The sequence below is a fragment of the Aythya marila genome (genome assembly GCF_965140915.1).
Source record: "Aythya marila genome assembly, chromosome: 5".
NCBI lineage: Eukaryota > Metazoa > Chordata > Aves > Anseriformes > Anatidae > Aythya > Aythya marila.
Window position 1 is genome coordinate 12032614 of NC_139046.1, and position 16147 is coordinate 12048760.

The 16147-nt window shown below is 38.3% G+C and overlaps 1 protein-coding gene across 1 annotated transcript in view; it reads left to right on the forward strand.

The window, feature by feature from the left end:
* Positions 1–4922: 4922 nt before the first annotated feature.
* Positions 4923–16147, forward strand: part of BEGAIN (brain enriched guanylate kinase associated) — a gene marked incomplete at its 5' end in the record, with an annotated part of 154841 nt that continues 143616 nt past the window's right edge. Inside the window, one exon of the mRNA XM_082761192.1 lies at positions 4923–5666. Within this exon, the coding sequence (XP_082617318.1) occupies positions 4923–5666 (744 nt within the window). The remainder of the gene's footprint in view (positions 5667–16147) is intronic.

Genomic DNA, 16147 nt, shown 5'->3' on the forward strand with positions numbered 1-16147 from the left:
AAGGACTTACACAACTGTGGATAAACTGAGAACTTTGAAATGAATTGCACTTCCTACCAACTCCAGTGTGCTTGGCTCTAGTGCTTAGGCAGTGTTTCTGAGCAGTTTAAAGGCTGGCTGAGATCTAACAACAAAGTGACTTAGAAGAAATGAACTCCACTGTAATGGAAAAAACTCACCCTTTGCTGCAACATGAACTGCACTGTAATATTTGATTAACTGTAATTTTGGATGAACTGTAATTTTTGATCCAAAATGTTGGAGTCTACTCACTGGCAACAAAATGCTCTGGAAATAGCCTTAATTGGAGTTAAAATAAAACCCAAAATTCTGTTTAAAATCAGATTTACACTCTTTTCTTTTTCTTTTTTAATTAATAACCTAACATTTTCTTATGAATCTTGGAATGTCAAAAACCCTTAGATTTGATTATTTTTAATGTAAATAATTTGCTGAATATCTTATCATTAGTATATCAACATGCATATTTTTAGATATATAAAAGCTTTGCACACTTCTTTAGTACTAGAACTGTTGAATATTGTCTGCTTTGACCCAAAAATGAGCATATCTTCCAGAGCTCTACACAAAGAAACTTCCAGTTGTCATAACAACCTACTGCAGCTTTTTTTCCTACATGGTTACCTTGCATTTGCTTTTGATACTATTAGCAAAAATTAAATCTTCAAAAGTTTTAAAATGGGGTTGCTATTAAAAGGGAGGGGTATATATATATTTAGTTCCCACAAAACTCAGATTTCAATTTGCAGTCTTCAGACAATGGTCTGTAAAGATATCACTTTGCATCAATTCTTGATTGGAAGTAACTCTGTTATGCTCCATTTTTAGACACAATATGCAGGTTTCTAATAATGTCTCTGTAAAATGACACTTAGAATATAAATAAACCTAAAGTAACCTTTATAAAAATCTTCGTATGTTTTGCTATGTAACAAGTTTACTAGACAGGTCTCTGAATGCCTCAGTCTTGTCAAATGAAATACTGACTCATTATGAAAGTCTCGTTTAAGCTGTGATCCTAGCTATCATTCTGTTACAAAGGTTTCAGATTCAGCTGTCAATTAAGCTAGGAAGGATTTGTATTGCTTTGCTTATATTCCCATGTTCATACTAAAATAGAATAGCCATTGCACCACACAAAATTACAAACTGGATGTACACCAGTCCCTGGAACTGGTTCACTTACTAATTTTCAGTATGTAAGTCTTGTTAATATTTAGAAATGTCGATTTGATCAGGGTCTCATCACATAAGAGAATGTACCAATGCAGGGAAAAAAACAGTCCCTTCCTAAATTTTAAGGACAGGTAATGGTGGCTACAAATGAAAGTGCAGGTGTTCATCAAAGGTCAACTAGCAAGTTAATGGAAGAAATGCTTACAAGGGTTGTGTTATTTACAGTCAAATCTGTCACTTAGATCAGACAGTTTTCTATTAACTTGCACAGACATACTGATTAATTCCAACAGTTGTGCTCATCATTTCTGAAATAATGTAAAATTAATGCATTAATTGTTTTTTTAAGATTATTTTAATGTTACTATGACAGTTTTAGAAGAACTCAGAAACCAAGCAAACATGCACCTAGCAGAGGCAAGTTGTAGCAAGAACAGAAGAATTTGGTTGTTAATACAGCTTCCTGAAGGTGTTTGTTTCAATAGTATAGCCCAGACTACTGCAGCAATGCATTACTATTCACAGACATACCTGCTTGCACTGGAAAGAGGAATTCTCTTTATCATCCATGTCTTCAAAGAGATTTAGATATATAAGGCAAAATAATTTTAACATTTTAAAAAGTCACTTAACATATGGAAACTAAATCAGCAACATCAAATCATTACAAGAGTTCAGTCTCAAACACCCAGATTCTTAAGCATACACTGCTTTAATATTCAGATACTTGATTAGCATATGTGACTAGTGGAAATAATTTCTGTGGTTCATGTACTCTCCAGACCATATGTTGGTGAATTAATACTTAAGACAGACCATTGTAAAGACAATATTACTATCAACTTTGCTAACATCTATTGCAGTCAAGATTTAGAGGGGTTCACAATAAAAGATCTACATCATTAATTTTCATTCCAGCCATGCCTTATTCAGGCAAGAAAAAATCTGTCATTTTGCAGGGATGGCTTTAATTTTTTGGTTAATAATTGGTAATTAGATCAAATGCCAGGGTCACCCTTTCCCAACTGGTTAAGAACATATGTCTAAAGTCATTAGGCAGAAATCATCATAAGAAATAGGAGAAGCATTATTAAAAACCCACAAGTGTTATATACTCTACTTTGGTTACCTATAACATACAGCCTGACATTTTTCCTATTGTCTTATTTAATTTCAAACCAAATGGCTTCATTCCTGACAATAGAAAAGAATTATATGAGCCATTTTTGTTGGCTGTGCCACAGACTTCTGTCACATTCACACCTTAAAATTTGCACATATGCAACAGATAGCTGAATTTGTGCTTGTAGTTAACACAGCTTTGTTCATGCACAAATGGTCCCAATCCCCCATGAATAAAAAAGCTCTTCTCCAGATATGTACAAGCTATTTCAGATCCTGGCTCAAGAATGAGGCTTGCTCTGTTTCTGAACAGACATATTAGTGAACTCCATTAAAACTGCAGAACTCACACTTTGCCAGGCTCTAATGGATCCTGGAAGAGAAACGTTCTGAGATGCATTAGTACAGAGCTTACCTCTTTGGGGAATCCTGTTTGCATCAGTGAGTAACCATAAGTTTGCAGAAAACTGTATTAGGACATACTGAAAAAGCCCTAAATTCTGTCTTTACAAGAAGAGAGTAGTGCACTATTGTTCTGTGATTGCATTGAAAAGGTCTTGAAAATCTTTCTGTTGACAACAGAAAGCATTCGCTAGCCCTTCATATTGTCACCATTTATGTTCAAGTAAAAGAGGAATAATTTCATCTAAACTAAGACTTTATGCATTTTAATCTACATTGTCTCTGTGATCAGGATAATATTTGTAACATGCAATGTTACAAAAACATTGCAAAAATATTACAAAAATAAAACTTGTAACATGCCAAGTCCCATAGAAAATATGGAAGCATTTCAGAAAGTAATTCCAGTAAAAGCAATTGATTTTTGATGTGTTAAAAGGATCTTCTAGTCCCCCTGTTATTTGCAAAATTAATGCACTTACTATGTTAATTTGAGAGATTCGCAACACTTCAGCAGCTTTCATGAACGATGATTTAAATGAGTTCTGGAATTACCAACGTGGAGACAATAAATTACTTGCAGTGGGCAAATTGACTTGTAATGAGGGAACTAAATACAATATCTCTTTCAAAAGCTCATGGAATGACATTTTAACTTGAACTGCCATTGACCTGTCAGCTTTCACTTTTTTTTAAAGTATCAATGTATGATACTTTTAAATGTGCTCCTCACTAACTTTTTCCCCTTTATTGCCACCTTCTACCACACCTCACTCCTTTCTAGGGATTCTCCTCACATCTTCTCGCCCAGCTGTTTAAGGCAGGTCACTCAGGTTTCTTCTTGTGATCCATTTCTTTTTTTCTGTCTCCATCCACTGAATTGCATAAGTTGGAAAGATGTCTGATTCCCATCAGACAAAAAGGGTTATATCACAGAATCACAGAAGCACAGAATGGTTTGGGTGAAGGTACCTTAAAGATCACCCAATTCCAACCCCCCTGCTATGGGCAGGGATACCTTCCACTACATCAGATTGCTCAAAGCCCCGTCTAGCCTGGCCTTGGACACTTCCCAGGATGGGACATCCACAGCTTCTCTGGGCAACCTGTGCCAGTGCCTTATCACCCTCATAGTAAAGTATGTCTTCCTAATGTTTAATCTAAATCTTAAATGTATCAGTCAGTTCATGTGTGATCAGGATGCTCCAAACTTTCATACTGATCATAAAGCCAAACTATAGCCTTTAACCTCACATAAAACAGCCTTTATATTCCCTCATGAGTAAAAAAAAAAAAAAAAAAAAAAAAAAACAGAAATTCTGCACTTCACAGTTCAGATTTGCCTGCCTGTAAAGAATGAGAAGAGCCTCACACGAAGAGTTGTGGAAACAAACATCATTACCATTCCAGACTCATTTATAATGCTGAATTACTGAACTTTGCTTTGGTTCAAACCTTTAAGAAATTATTTTAGAATGAAAACAATGGCAAGAACAAGCAGGCAGAAAGTGTGAATCACATTCTCTTTTTGCCTTTTTGGGTCCAGCAGACCTGCCACTAAGCTTTCTAATAGAATAGAAAACACTAGCAGCATTAGGACAATATAGCATGACCTTCTCTACTATTGGATTTTAAAAAGCCCTGAAACAGAACCACCCCTGACTTTACTTAGTGAGAATTGATTTACATCATGGTAGTTTGGTTTCCAGATCAACAGACAGGATTATATCATATGCTGCTTTGGATCAATGAAAGCCCATGTTCATCCACTAAGCATTCAATACCCTGGAAAATTTGCATGTCCTATAGATTCTGTTGATTAGTATGGCTAATTAAAATTATGAGAATGCACTATTGATCTAATTATGAAACTTATGCATAATTTGGGATGCATATGAGATAAAATGTGGTGGCTGCACTATTATGCCTTTCAAAGACATGTCTGTTGCCTTACAAAGTAGAGAAAGATTTATAGGAATGTCACTGTCATTGACGCCAGCTGATACACCAACACAAAAATGGAGTCATTGTCTAAGGGCTCCATTTCCCCTGTTAAGCCAGAGGCTGCTGTGCTTGGAAGACCAGTCAAACAAGAGGGGGCTGGCAGGGTGACTGAAGAAAGGGCATGCTGTGCATCCACCTCTACATGTGTGCCAGAAGCAGGAACTGATGTGGAGAGGGAAGTCTCTGGAGATTTGACAATGAACAGTTACTCAAAACGCTGCAGCTCCAGCGAGGATAGCTTTGAGTTACACGGCAGCACAAGGTCAGAAGCTAAAAGCTTTGTTAAAAGCAAAAATAAGGATGAAGGCTATCGACCCCATCGATCAAAGCATTGTCAGAAAGGGGGTGAGAAATCCCATGGACTGGAACACTCTTCTCTATATCCAGCAGAAGGAGGAAACGCCAGCCAAAAGCTCCAGAGGCAGAAGACAACACACAAGAAAAGCAGTTCCTCTGCATCTGACTTGAGCTTGGTGAGTCAAGGATCATCAAGTTCACTGTCTGTCGTGGAAGAAAAAATTGAAGCTAAACTCAAATTCTCTCAATTTATTAATGAAGTTACTTTCAGAGTGCTTGATCCCATGAGCCTGAGGTCATACCGAGCTGCTAAACTGAAAAATACCTTTCCATCCGGTGTGAGAAGCCTAGATGATTTACGTATTAAGAGAAAGTCTCCTGAAAGCTGGAAAGAGAACATTTTAGTTGGGAAAAGCAATCAAGAAATAGATTTAGACAGTCTGAAAAGTGACGACATTGTGGCTGGATCACGAACACGCAAATTAGAGAAGTCCTTGTCCCTGGATGCAGGTCCTTCTCTCGGGTCGCTTGGTAGTGGTGCTTCATGCAAAACAAGATCTGGCTTGCCTGTAGAAATTATGATTTCTCAAAACAAAGAAATGCCAGCCACAAAATCCGCATCTCTGCCTAGAAGCACAAGCATGGTGAGCTCTCTCTCAAATCACTTCTTTCGGTCATGTGTGACAAGTACTTGTTCATTAATGTGACTATTTGAGCAGTGCTGCTGTCTTCCTGGGTGGGGTCTTACTTTGTACACAAACTTTTCTGCAGGATGGAAAAAAAAAAAGGAGGGTTTTGTAGTAGCCGAAGAAATCAACTGTAGGGCGTATGAGGAAAAGGAAAGATAGGATACACCTCCCTATTCCTTTCCAGTCCTTTTTCATTGGTGTCTTAACAGAAGACTTCACAAGATCAAGTAAGAAAGGTAATCAGTTTATGCAGAAACTCCATTACCAGGTCAGCTCTAGCTAACCGGTCAGGGCACCCTCACAGTAAAACAGTTTAGCCTGCAGAGGGTTCTGTGACAGACCACTAAGGCAGTGAAGGTCAGCAGGTTAGAATTTGCTTGCTCAAGTATCTCTGCACTCAATAGGCATGTTCAGTTAGTATATTTAAATACCAGTGAGAGCTCTGACATACTGAAATTGTTAATAAGGTCTCTGGGTCTGGAGTTAATACATGTCATCTGATAACTTCTTTCCTATTTTTTCCCCCTGAAAATGAATAAATAAATAAATCTTAAACTGAAAAAGAAAATAAAGACAAATTGAAGCTTTCTTCTACAATCTGGCAAAAAAATATATTTATTTATTCTTATGAGATTCTTTGTATGGTTGAGGAAGGGATGTTTACATCTATGAAAGGGAGTGAAGGGAGATTGCTGTTCTTTGCTTGTATGGCACTGTCAGAATTCCTGAGCTGCCAAACCTTGAACTGAAATGTTATTGTGCCTCTAGAACAACCATTGTAACCCTGCTAGAACAGCTAGAACAATAAAAGTCAAGGTACTGTTATTTAAAACTATACATTTGCACATAGATGTTCTTAAAATGTGAGCTTCTATATCTCCATTATTCTTTAAAAAGTCTAATCAAATTTAAAAACAAAGAAACAAAAAGGTGTCTGTTTTCACATAGGATTACATAAAGTGGGAGAACATCCCAGTCTTAAGAATTTCATGCAATTTTCAGCAACCCAAGCTTAGGTTTTTATAGGATGTCCATGGATATTTTAATTATCATTTATCAACGATGGCCAAAGGAAGAAGAGGTGAAAGTTAATGTAACACAGAGAGAATTTGCACACTGTGTTGCATCTCCACTCCTCAATGGGGTCTGTTCTGCAAAGGGGTCAGGAGGCTCCAACCTGAGCCTATGGCAGGCTACAGTTTTTCACATTTCAATTAGCCATCTGTCGGAGGACCTTTTCCAATGGGCTTGCTCACACTATATAAATGGAAATGTCCAACTGATAAAGCGCTGACTAAATAGTCCCAAGTAATTCCAGTCGAGTAATGTAGGCATCACTCTACTCCAGTTTAAGCATCAGACTGCTCTAAGTCTAGTCATTTAAATTAAAGACACTAGTTACCAAACCTTATTTCAACAATGCCTCAGATTGCAGAGCTCAACATAAAAAAAAAGAAAGGGGGAAGGGGAGGTAATGAACCAGAACATGTTTGGCCACATCTAAAAATTCATGTCTCCCACATGCAAAAACTTTGACTTCAATGCAATTTATTTAGTGCTCACCTGAAGCTTGCCTAGTATAAAGAAAAAGGATAAGTGTACAGACAGCCTTGAGTGCCAATATTGTAAAGATATCTAAAAGGTACTTGGTTATATAATGTTCATTTGAATACATATATAAAACATTGACTAAATTTTTTTTCATGTGTTAGTTGCCAAGTTATTATTCATATGTAGAAGATAATCTTTGAGAGAAAGAAATAGATTAGGTTACATTGACTTAGATATAAAAAGAGCATAGCAGAAGTGTAACAACACAAGTCCTGAAGAGCATGAAAGAACTTGCTTGAAAGTTTGAGGTTAAGAAAGTTGAAACTGATAAAAATGAAAAGGTGAGTTAGAAGAAAAATGCTGTGACACTGTGACCTGTTATGTTTTCTGGACAACTGAGGTGTCCATAACTGTGCATGCACTACATTTGATAGATCTATATTAGATACAGACCTACTACAGTGATTTTCAACTTTCAGACTTGTGAGAACTCTTGAAAACATTCAGGAACATTTCTTCAGCAAGTATTTATCATTTTGCAAACAACTGCAACTGAAATGACATCTCATCAAGAAAACATCTTCACTATAGATCTATGCAGAGGAACTTCCAGACAGCTAACAGTATCAAAAAGATACTCCTTTCAGTTAAATGGGGTTCTAATAGTAAAAAGCAATTACCAAATACAATGAACATGGCATTGCTATAGTCTACATATTTTTGCCACCCTGTCAGCATGATGAAATTATTTCTTATGTCTACGTATTGATCTAAATTTGGAGTTATTGGATAAATTAGCAGAAAAGCAAAATCATTTAACCAGATGAATACAAGCTCCTGAACCCACAACAATGCATAATGTGAGTGTGCACAACTCAAGACTCAGTCATACTTGCAGGCTGAAGTGAAATAACCAGTTCAATAGGCTTAAAAATGCAGGAAAAGGGTGAAAAGCATTGTGCACAATGAAAAGTGTTTCTCAGTACTGGGAAGAAATGCTTGTTTCAGTCTGTCAAAGGACAGATCAACACAGAGAGAAATGTCAGAGGGGCCAAACAATATGCATTTTCCTCTGATCGAGGGTATGTTTCACAGAAAAACAGGCAGGAAAACAGAAACATATCCCTGCTCCATAGGAACAAACTATGTTTGGAGAGCCAAGTCTTAGAATAATCTTGCTGCATCCATACAATATTGCACCCTAGAAGGTAGGGCAAACAATGGCTTATTATTATTACCCAGGTAGCATCATTGCATGAACACAGACTTTTTTTGAACTCAAAGTGATGCTTCTGTGTGGAAATTATGTGGGCTTTTCAACCTGGTTTGGCATCAGTTTCAGGGCTTCTTCTGTATTTGATATACTGCAGCTACTGAGCTAACTATGTCCCTGCTGGTCTCACATCTGCATCTATCCTCCATCTCTCAAATGAATTGCACTAGTCTCATCACCCAACTAAGGTTAATGCTAGACACCTGCCAGCACCAGGCACCTGGAGAGTCATTGATGACAGAGCCACCTCCTTTGTGATTTAGTCTAATGGGCCAAACACTGGATCCATAACAGTAATTCAATTCCCTCCTGTAGCCTTAGCAATGCTACCTGAAAGCAAAGTATTCATTCTTGCTCTAATTTCAGTCAATGTACACCCTAAAGTATTTGTTTTCTATAGCACTTGAGATGGAAGGGGAAAAATGCCTGTTAAAAAGGCTTGTATCCTTACAAAATGTAGATGACTGAAGCACAAGCTAGAATAACACTCGTTTTCATTCCTCTCATGGATTCCACTGCAAGAAGAACATCTTAGCATGGAAATGGCTCTCTGCAAATGCAGAGGTCACCTATAAAAATAATACCTTCCCCAGAACTTCCCAGGCAAGAAGGAACTTGAGGCAGAGTAAGACTGTCTGCAAAAGCTGTAGTGGAATGTCAATACAGTAGAACATGCAACTAATCTCCATTTTCTAAAAATACTCAGTTCCTAGGGCATTCCATTTCTAATCTCATTGAAAGAGACAATTTATCCAATTTATCAAGGACAACTAGACAGCTATCCTTGTTGCTCTAGGTCAAGGCTACAAGAAAGAGCTGGTTATCCTTCCCCCTCTACTCTGCTCTGGTGAGACCCCATCTGGAGTACTGCATTCAGCCTTGGGACCCTCAGCATAAGAAACACATAGATCTATTACAGTGCATCCAGAGAAGGGCCACAAAGATGATCAGAGGGCTGGAGCAATTCTCCAGTGAAGAAAGGCTGAGAAAGTTGGAATTATTTAGCCTAGAGAAGAGAAGGCTCCAGGGACACCTTATTGCAGCCTTTCAATACTTAAAGAGGGCCTACAGGAAGGATGGGGAGAGACTTTTATCAGAGAGTGTTGAGACAGAACAAGTAGTGATGGCTTTAAACTAAAAAAGGGCAGGTTTAGATTAGATATAAGGAATAAATTATCCACTATGAGGGTGGTGAGGCACTGGAACAGGTTGCCCAGAGAAGTTGTGAATGCCCCATCCCTAGGGAATGGCCAGGTTCAAGGCCAGGTTGGATAGGGCTTTGATCTAGTGGAAGGCATCCCTGTCCACAGCAGGGGGATTGGAAACAGATGATCTTAAGGTCCCTTCCAACCCAAACCACTCTAGGATTTTATGATTCTATGAAAACTTTCAGTCCTCTTTCATTCCTTCCTCTCTACTATTGTGTTGTAAAAAAGGTAACTGCTTTGTTTTTGGAAGACTGCAAAGTCTTTCATTTACATTTACAGTCCATTCATGTTTACAAGTAAGATCTGGGTTCAAGTACTTCATAAAGGAAATTGTCTATCACTGACTGATGCACACAATCTGCTAACAGAGAAATATTAAGAGGTGCCACCATAAGCACAGAGAGATTGATTTGTCCAGGTCAGCAATCAAGCCAGTAGCATAAAAATGGCCTGAAAAGTCTTCCTGTGTCCTATTTTCTGGTCTGTTCCTGCTTTTGTAGAGCTTTTTGTAGACAGGAAGGACAATAAAGAACCACCCTCAATAACAGAAATAATATGTCACTGATCCACAGCTCTGGTAACTCAAGGTTTCCAGAGGAAGGAAACCCTGCGAGAACTACATCAGATTCTTCAGTTCTTCAGCACACATGGCAGACCATCTCATTAAGGCCTCATATGAGTCTTATATGGCAGTGGAAAATGCCACATGACCACCTTTCCTGGCATCCTGGCCTCCCTCTTGTCATGCTAGCTCACATGACACTCACATGAGTAGAAGTTTCCTCCCTTCTGCCTTGCATATGGGAGACAACCCTCAGGCTTCCAATAGTCTCAAAATGTTTTGTCAAAATAGATATTAAGATACTAGGCTAAATTCTTTTACCATATACTTGACTGAGAGGAGATACTGGTGACTGCTTTTCACCATTTAGAGACATCAGTCAGTTTTCACATTTTTTTGCTTTAAACTCAATATCATACAAAGCAAACATAGCCACTTAGCTGCTGCCTAAATAAACCATAACAACTTCATGCTGTTGTTTTTTTCTCTCTCTACATATCCTATATGTTTGGTAACACTGTACAACAATCACAGGTCAAAATAATTGCACTTGAGTTAAATGACAACTTAAGTCAACTGGGGAAGCATTTGCTCAGTTCTTCGAAGGACCCTTCGTGCATCATCATCACTGTTGTTATCTCCTCCTGATACCAACACTGACTGTTTTTTTCTAATTCTGTACACAACTACTGTGAAATTGTTAACACTGGCTGCAATTGTAAGGAGCAGCATTGCAAATGTATGCAGATGTGTAGTCTTGGAGCTTCCAGGGTCAGTAAAGCTTCCCTGGTAGGTAAAGTAGCTTTACAACACCTCATGAGAGATAGGCAGCCAAATACTCAGCTACAAGATCTCATGAGCAAAACAAATGGCAGTGCTTTCTGACACACACTCCATCAAAGACAATTTCCTCTTCCATTGATCAAACTACCTTAAATATCTCTTCAACCTCTGAGAGGACTTGGCTATTTTAGGTTTGAAGCATGTAATAGTATTAGCTGAACCAGCAGCAGCCAACTAGGGGCAAGATGGAGCTCAGAAAAGACTTACAGTCTAAGTATTTACCCAACTTTGTCAGTTAAATATAGAGCATTGAATCCTCTCCTTCTTTTTTTTTTTTTTTTTTTTTTTTTTTTTTGTGACATTTATGGTACACTCACAAGATATTGGAAGCTAAGAAGGCCATGTGTGGTTTCATCTATAGTTAACACCTCTTGTCCCAATAATGTAGCGTTGACTCCTTTCCCATTGCTAAGAGGAGTGCAGCAGCCTTGTACTGTAGAAGAGATCAGCATAATGTTTTTAGAGCAGCAGATGTGACATCATTTTACAAGCAACAGTATGAGCAGATGGTGTTTAGAGAGTTCTCCTTTCCTGCTCTAAAACACCTCCGTTGGGTCACTAATGGATCCTTCGTCTAGTCGAACACAGTACATATATCTATAATGTTTCCAAGATGACGCATATGGTCATTTACAGCTTCTCAGCTCACCAAATACAAATTAGATCAAAATTTTCTTTACAGAGCAAAGACATCTATAAGCCAGTACTCAACAGAGTAAGCTATTTATTCAAGACAGGTTAAAATAAAAAGTCTGAACTGCTTGACAATAAAAAGAATGTGATTTCAATGGAATTAAGTATCTCACTAAAAAAACTGCAGTTTTTGAAGTTAGGGTTTGTACTTGGTTTTCTCATCACCACCAACATTTTTAGAGGAGAAGGGAAGTAGCAAGTGACACAGGAGGGAAATGTTTGGATAAAGGAATGGAGATTACTACAATGCTGAATTTCAGCACAGGATTCAGGGCTCCATCCAGAACACAAAATCATTTGCCACCCAAATGTACTATTAGCTTTCAGTAGGGTGGCTGCTCAGCCAGAGAAAAATGCTGAGAGCATGCACTTCACATTGATTTCGATATCTCTTGGCACCAGCCATACGAAAGCAGCATTGGCAATCAAAAATGTTTAGTGTTCCTTTTCCAGCAATCTTTGTTAACATGACTTTCCTCCTTCCTTTGAGTTTGAAAATCACTTCTCAATTGCACACTCTATCTTTGGGTGCCTTTAGAAAGAAATAGTTCTTTCAGAGTAATGGAAGCTACAACAGGCTTATAACAGTTACCATTAGCAGAGATGCCAGAAAAACTGCAGGGCCAGACAAGGGAAGGCAAAATAGTAAAAGGTAGAAGAGACCAATAGATCTTTCTTCTCTAGCCCAGGTTTGGTCTAAAAACCCTTCTGTGTAATTTATGACAACAGGTTTTAAAGGTGTTTCAAACCATTTTTCTTTTCATCCTTCAGAGAGCAGCCAGTGTTTGTCATGTTTATGAATTGATTTTTTTGCCCTGTTATAGCATGGCTTTGGTATAACACAAAAGCAGAAGGCCTCAGCATGCTGTGGCTCTCTCCCATAGACACATGCAATAATTAACACAACCATTTTGTCTGGTCAACATAGTGAAAATCTCTGAATATTGCCAAGAGAAGATTCAAGTGCAAGGCAATGCCCAGAGCCAGAGGTTGCTCTTATGTATTTTTTACTAATAATTGATATTTTTTCTCCATTCTTTCTACTGTTTTCAGTTCTATTAAAATTCTGCCCATTGATGTACTGCATGCAGTTAACAGAAACACAGATATAATCTTGCTTCCCTCCCCACCATGCTATACGTGACAAACTGAGTAAAAAATTCACTTCTTAGTATGAAACTAGCACAACATGCATTTGGGAGACATAATAGATAGAGAGTCAGTATTACATTAATCTCTGCCAAAGTTGCAATTGAAATACTTTGGTTTCTCTGTAGGTCTCGGTGCTCTGTGAGTTTTAGCAGAAACTGTAACATCATTCTGCACAACAGAAAATGTAACGTTAAAACTTTGACACACAATGAGACCAAAAATTTCAAGAGCAGAATCTTTTATGAGTTGGAGGGTGAATTGTTTGATATTAGATGTGGGCCTCAGTGAAATGAAGCCTACCTGCCCCAGCACCATGCACTCATGTCTCAGAATATCAGAAACTGTGGACATTGACCTGAAGCCTGGTAAGGAAAAAAGATCACAATTAGGAAGTTCTTTTCTATTTGTAAAATATGCATCTTTTCATAAAGTTCGACAAAAATGGCCTTTTCACAGACTAGCTAAAACATTTGTTTCAATGACTTCCTCTTTGCAAAGGGATTTTAATTTGACCTTCTCAAATGAAACTCTTCAGTTCCAGGAGTTTTAGATGACAGAAAAACACATCTTGTCAATAAGAAAGAAGCAGCAGATGCCATAAATTTTGGCTTTAAAAGTCTCCCATGATATTCTCATAAGCAATCCAGGAAAACACAGGGAAAAATATTTAAAGGTAGATATAAAACTGGTTGGAAAAAATTATTGAGAGGGTAGTTCATAATATTCAGTCATGAGTGGGGTGTCAGTGGGACCAATATTAGCAATCAAATGCATTTGCTTTCAGATATCACTACAGACAATAACTAAAGCATACAATCCTTCTCATTTGATTGATTTAGAAACTACAGCAGTGCACTTATGTCCCTGTGTAATGATCTTGAGAGGATGCTTGTGAAATTTCCAAAATAATGACTTTTTTTACTTAAAAGCTTACTTTTTTTACTGAATTGTTACTGAATTTAAAGGAAGGTTTCCCACTTCTGAAGATCATCCTTGGTGGAAAAACCTTCAAGGTTTTTCTTGTTTGTTTGTTTGTTTTGTTTGTTTTTGTTTGATTTTTTTTTTTTTTTCTGTATTTTAGTAAAGGCATTCAGTCCCTAGACTGGACAGAAGATTTTTGTCAGTTCATCTACATCTCAATGTGACCCCATTCCTCAAATCACTGTTAATCTGAAAACAATTCTGTTTCTTTTTCCAATAGTAAAAGGTTGTTCCTTTTAGAACTTGTTGGGAGCTTAATGTTGGAAACATTCACATTCACATACCTACTGCTAGCTTGTAGATAGTAGCCAGCATAGCCTTCTGTTCAGAAACTGTTGGCCAATAGCTCCCAGTTTCTGACAGTAAATACAATGTCTGCAAGGATAAACAAAAATAATTCAAATTCACATCTGTATCAATAGAGCTTGTGAGCTGCCTGTGTTAATATCTGATGTATCTGTTTGTTAGACATTGGAACAGGCTGCCCAGGGAAGTGGTGGAGTCACCATCCCTGGAAGTCTTTAAAAGATGTTTAGATGTAGAGTTTAGGGATATGGTTTAGTGGGGACTGTTAGCGTTAGGTCAGAGGTTGGACTTGATGATCTTGAGGTCTCTTCCAACCTAGAAATTCTGTGATTCTGTGATTCTGTGTTAAGATGGCTATGAATGAACATTGGTATGGCAGTCTCTGCCTTCTGCTCAGATAATGAGAGCATTAAATAAAAAAAAAAAAAAAAGGAATTAATATTATTGTTCATTTAGCAACATGTTGAAATGGCTTCTTCACACAGCAACATTTATTATATTAGAAATAAAGACATTTGCCCCAAAGAACTGCTATTCCCTAGTTAACTATATTAACAAAGCCTTGCTGCGTTAATATGGTTAAAATGAGCAGCTGTTGAGAATTCAAAAACTAGTTTGCAACCACTTATTTCTACAGCAGTCAGCCAAACCTTCACACCACTTGCTTCGCCTGAGCTATGAGCTCACAGAAAGTACTAGACACAACCTATTTCTGGAGACTCAGAGCTGAATCATAGTTTTGCAACAAGAAAAGTGGGACAGCCAGTAAGCCAGCAGCAGGAAACAAAACGCCAGTGGCCAGTGGGGTCTGTGCTGTGAAGGAAGAAATGGTGAACACTGTGTGGGACTGGAGGGCACCAGTATGCCATAATGGTCCTGAATGCCTGGAGGCCTGTGTTTCTGCCCACAGCCCAGAAGCACATGCCCCAGGGCCACCAGCTGTTGCCCGAGCATGGCTGCAGAAGGGCAGGACTCCAGCTCCTCACTGCTAGGCCCTGCCTATCTGCCCAGCCACGGGCCCTGCTGAGCCTGGCCCACCTACAGGCTCATGTCCCAGCCTGGCCCTGTCCCCTGGGAGGTGCCTAATGCTGGGGCTGCCCTGGTTCCCCCTAATTGCCCTGCTCCTGAGTGGGCTGGTGGGACATGTCCCGGTTGGCAGGGCCTGCCTTAAGAGACTCTTAGAGAGCTGACAATCCCCAGCAAGCCCCAAGCCATGCAGTGCCCTGACAGCAAGAAGGCAAATAGGGTACATGGGGACACTCCTGCCACCACAGCAGAGTCAATTCATGAACAACAGTAAAAGATAAAATACATCCCAGTACATGAGAGGTTATCACAAGAAGAAAAGAGAATTGCTGTACTGAAAATACTACAAAGCCAGGGTTACTCACTCTTCATTGGGAATTTAAATGGAATAACAAATTGTTAACAAAACTCATTTTGTTAACAATTTTATTAATTGTTAAATAACAATTAATAAAATTGTCTTTATGACTGCCTATATTTAGCAGTAAAATACTGAAAAGGCTGTTCTTTGGTCTTGTATATACCCACTTTCTCCACTTTCTGGTATTTTGAGGTTTCCTCTTGGTTCTTGTTTAGATGTTGTAGTAAACATAAAATGGACGCTAAACCAGTCAGCAAAGTTACATGATGAAAGCATACAGTCCATTACAATCAATGCAGTTAATTAAAAATACAATTAAAAAAGAAACAGTGATGAGAATTGGAACACAATAAATAATTAAAACAAAATTAGTTTGGCTCTTTTGCTGAGCCAGACTCTGTCCCCAGTTAAAACTAAATGGCTTTCTACTGCATTGGTAGCTACAATAGCAAATCTGACATAGCTATCAATTCTCCTACC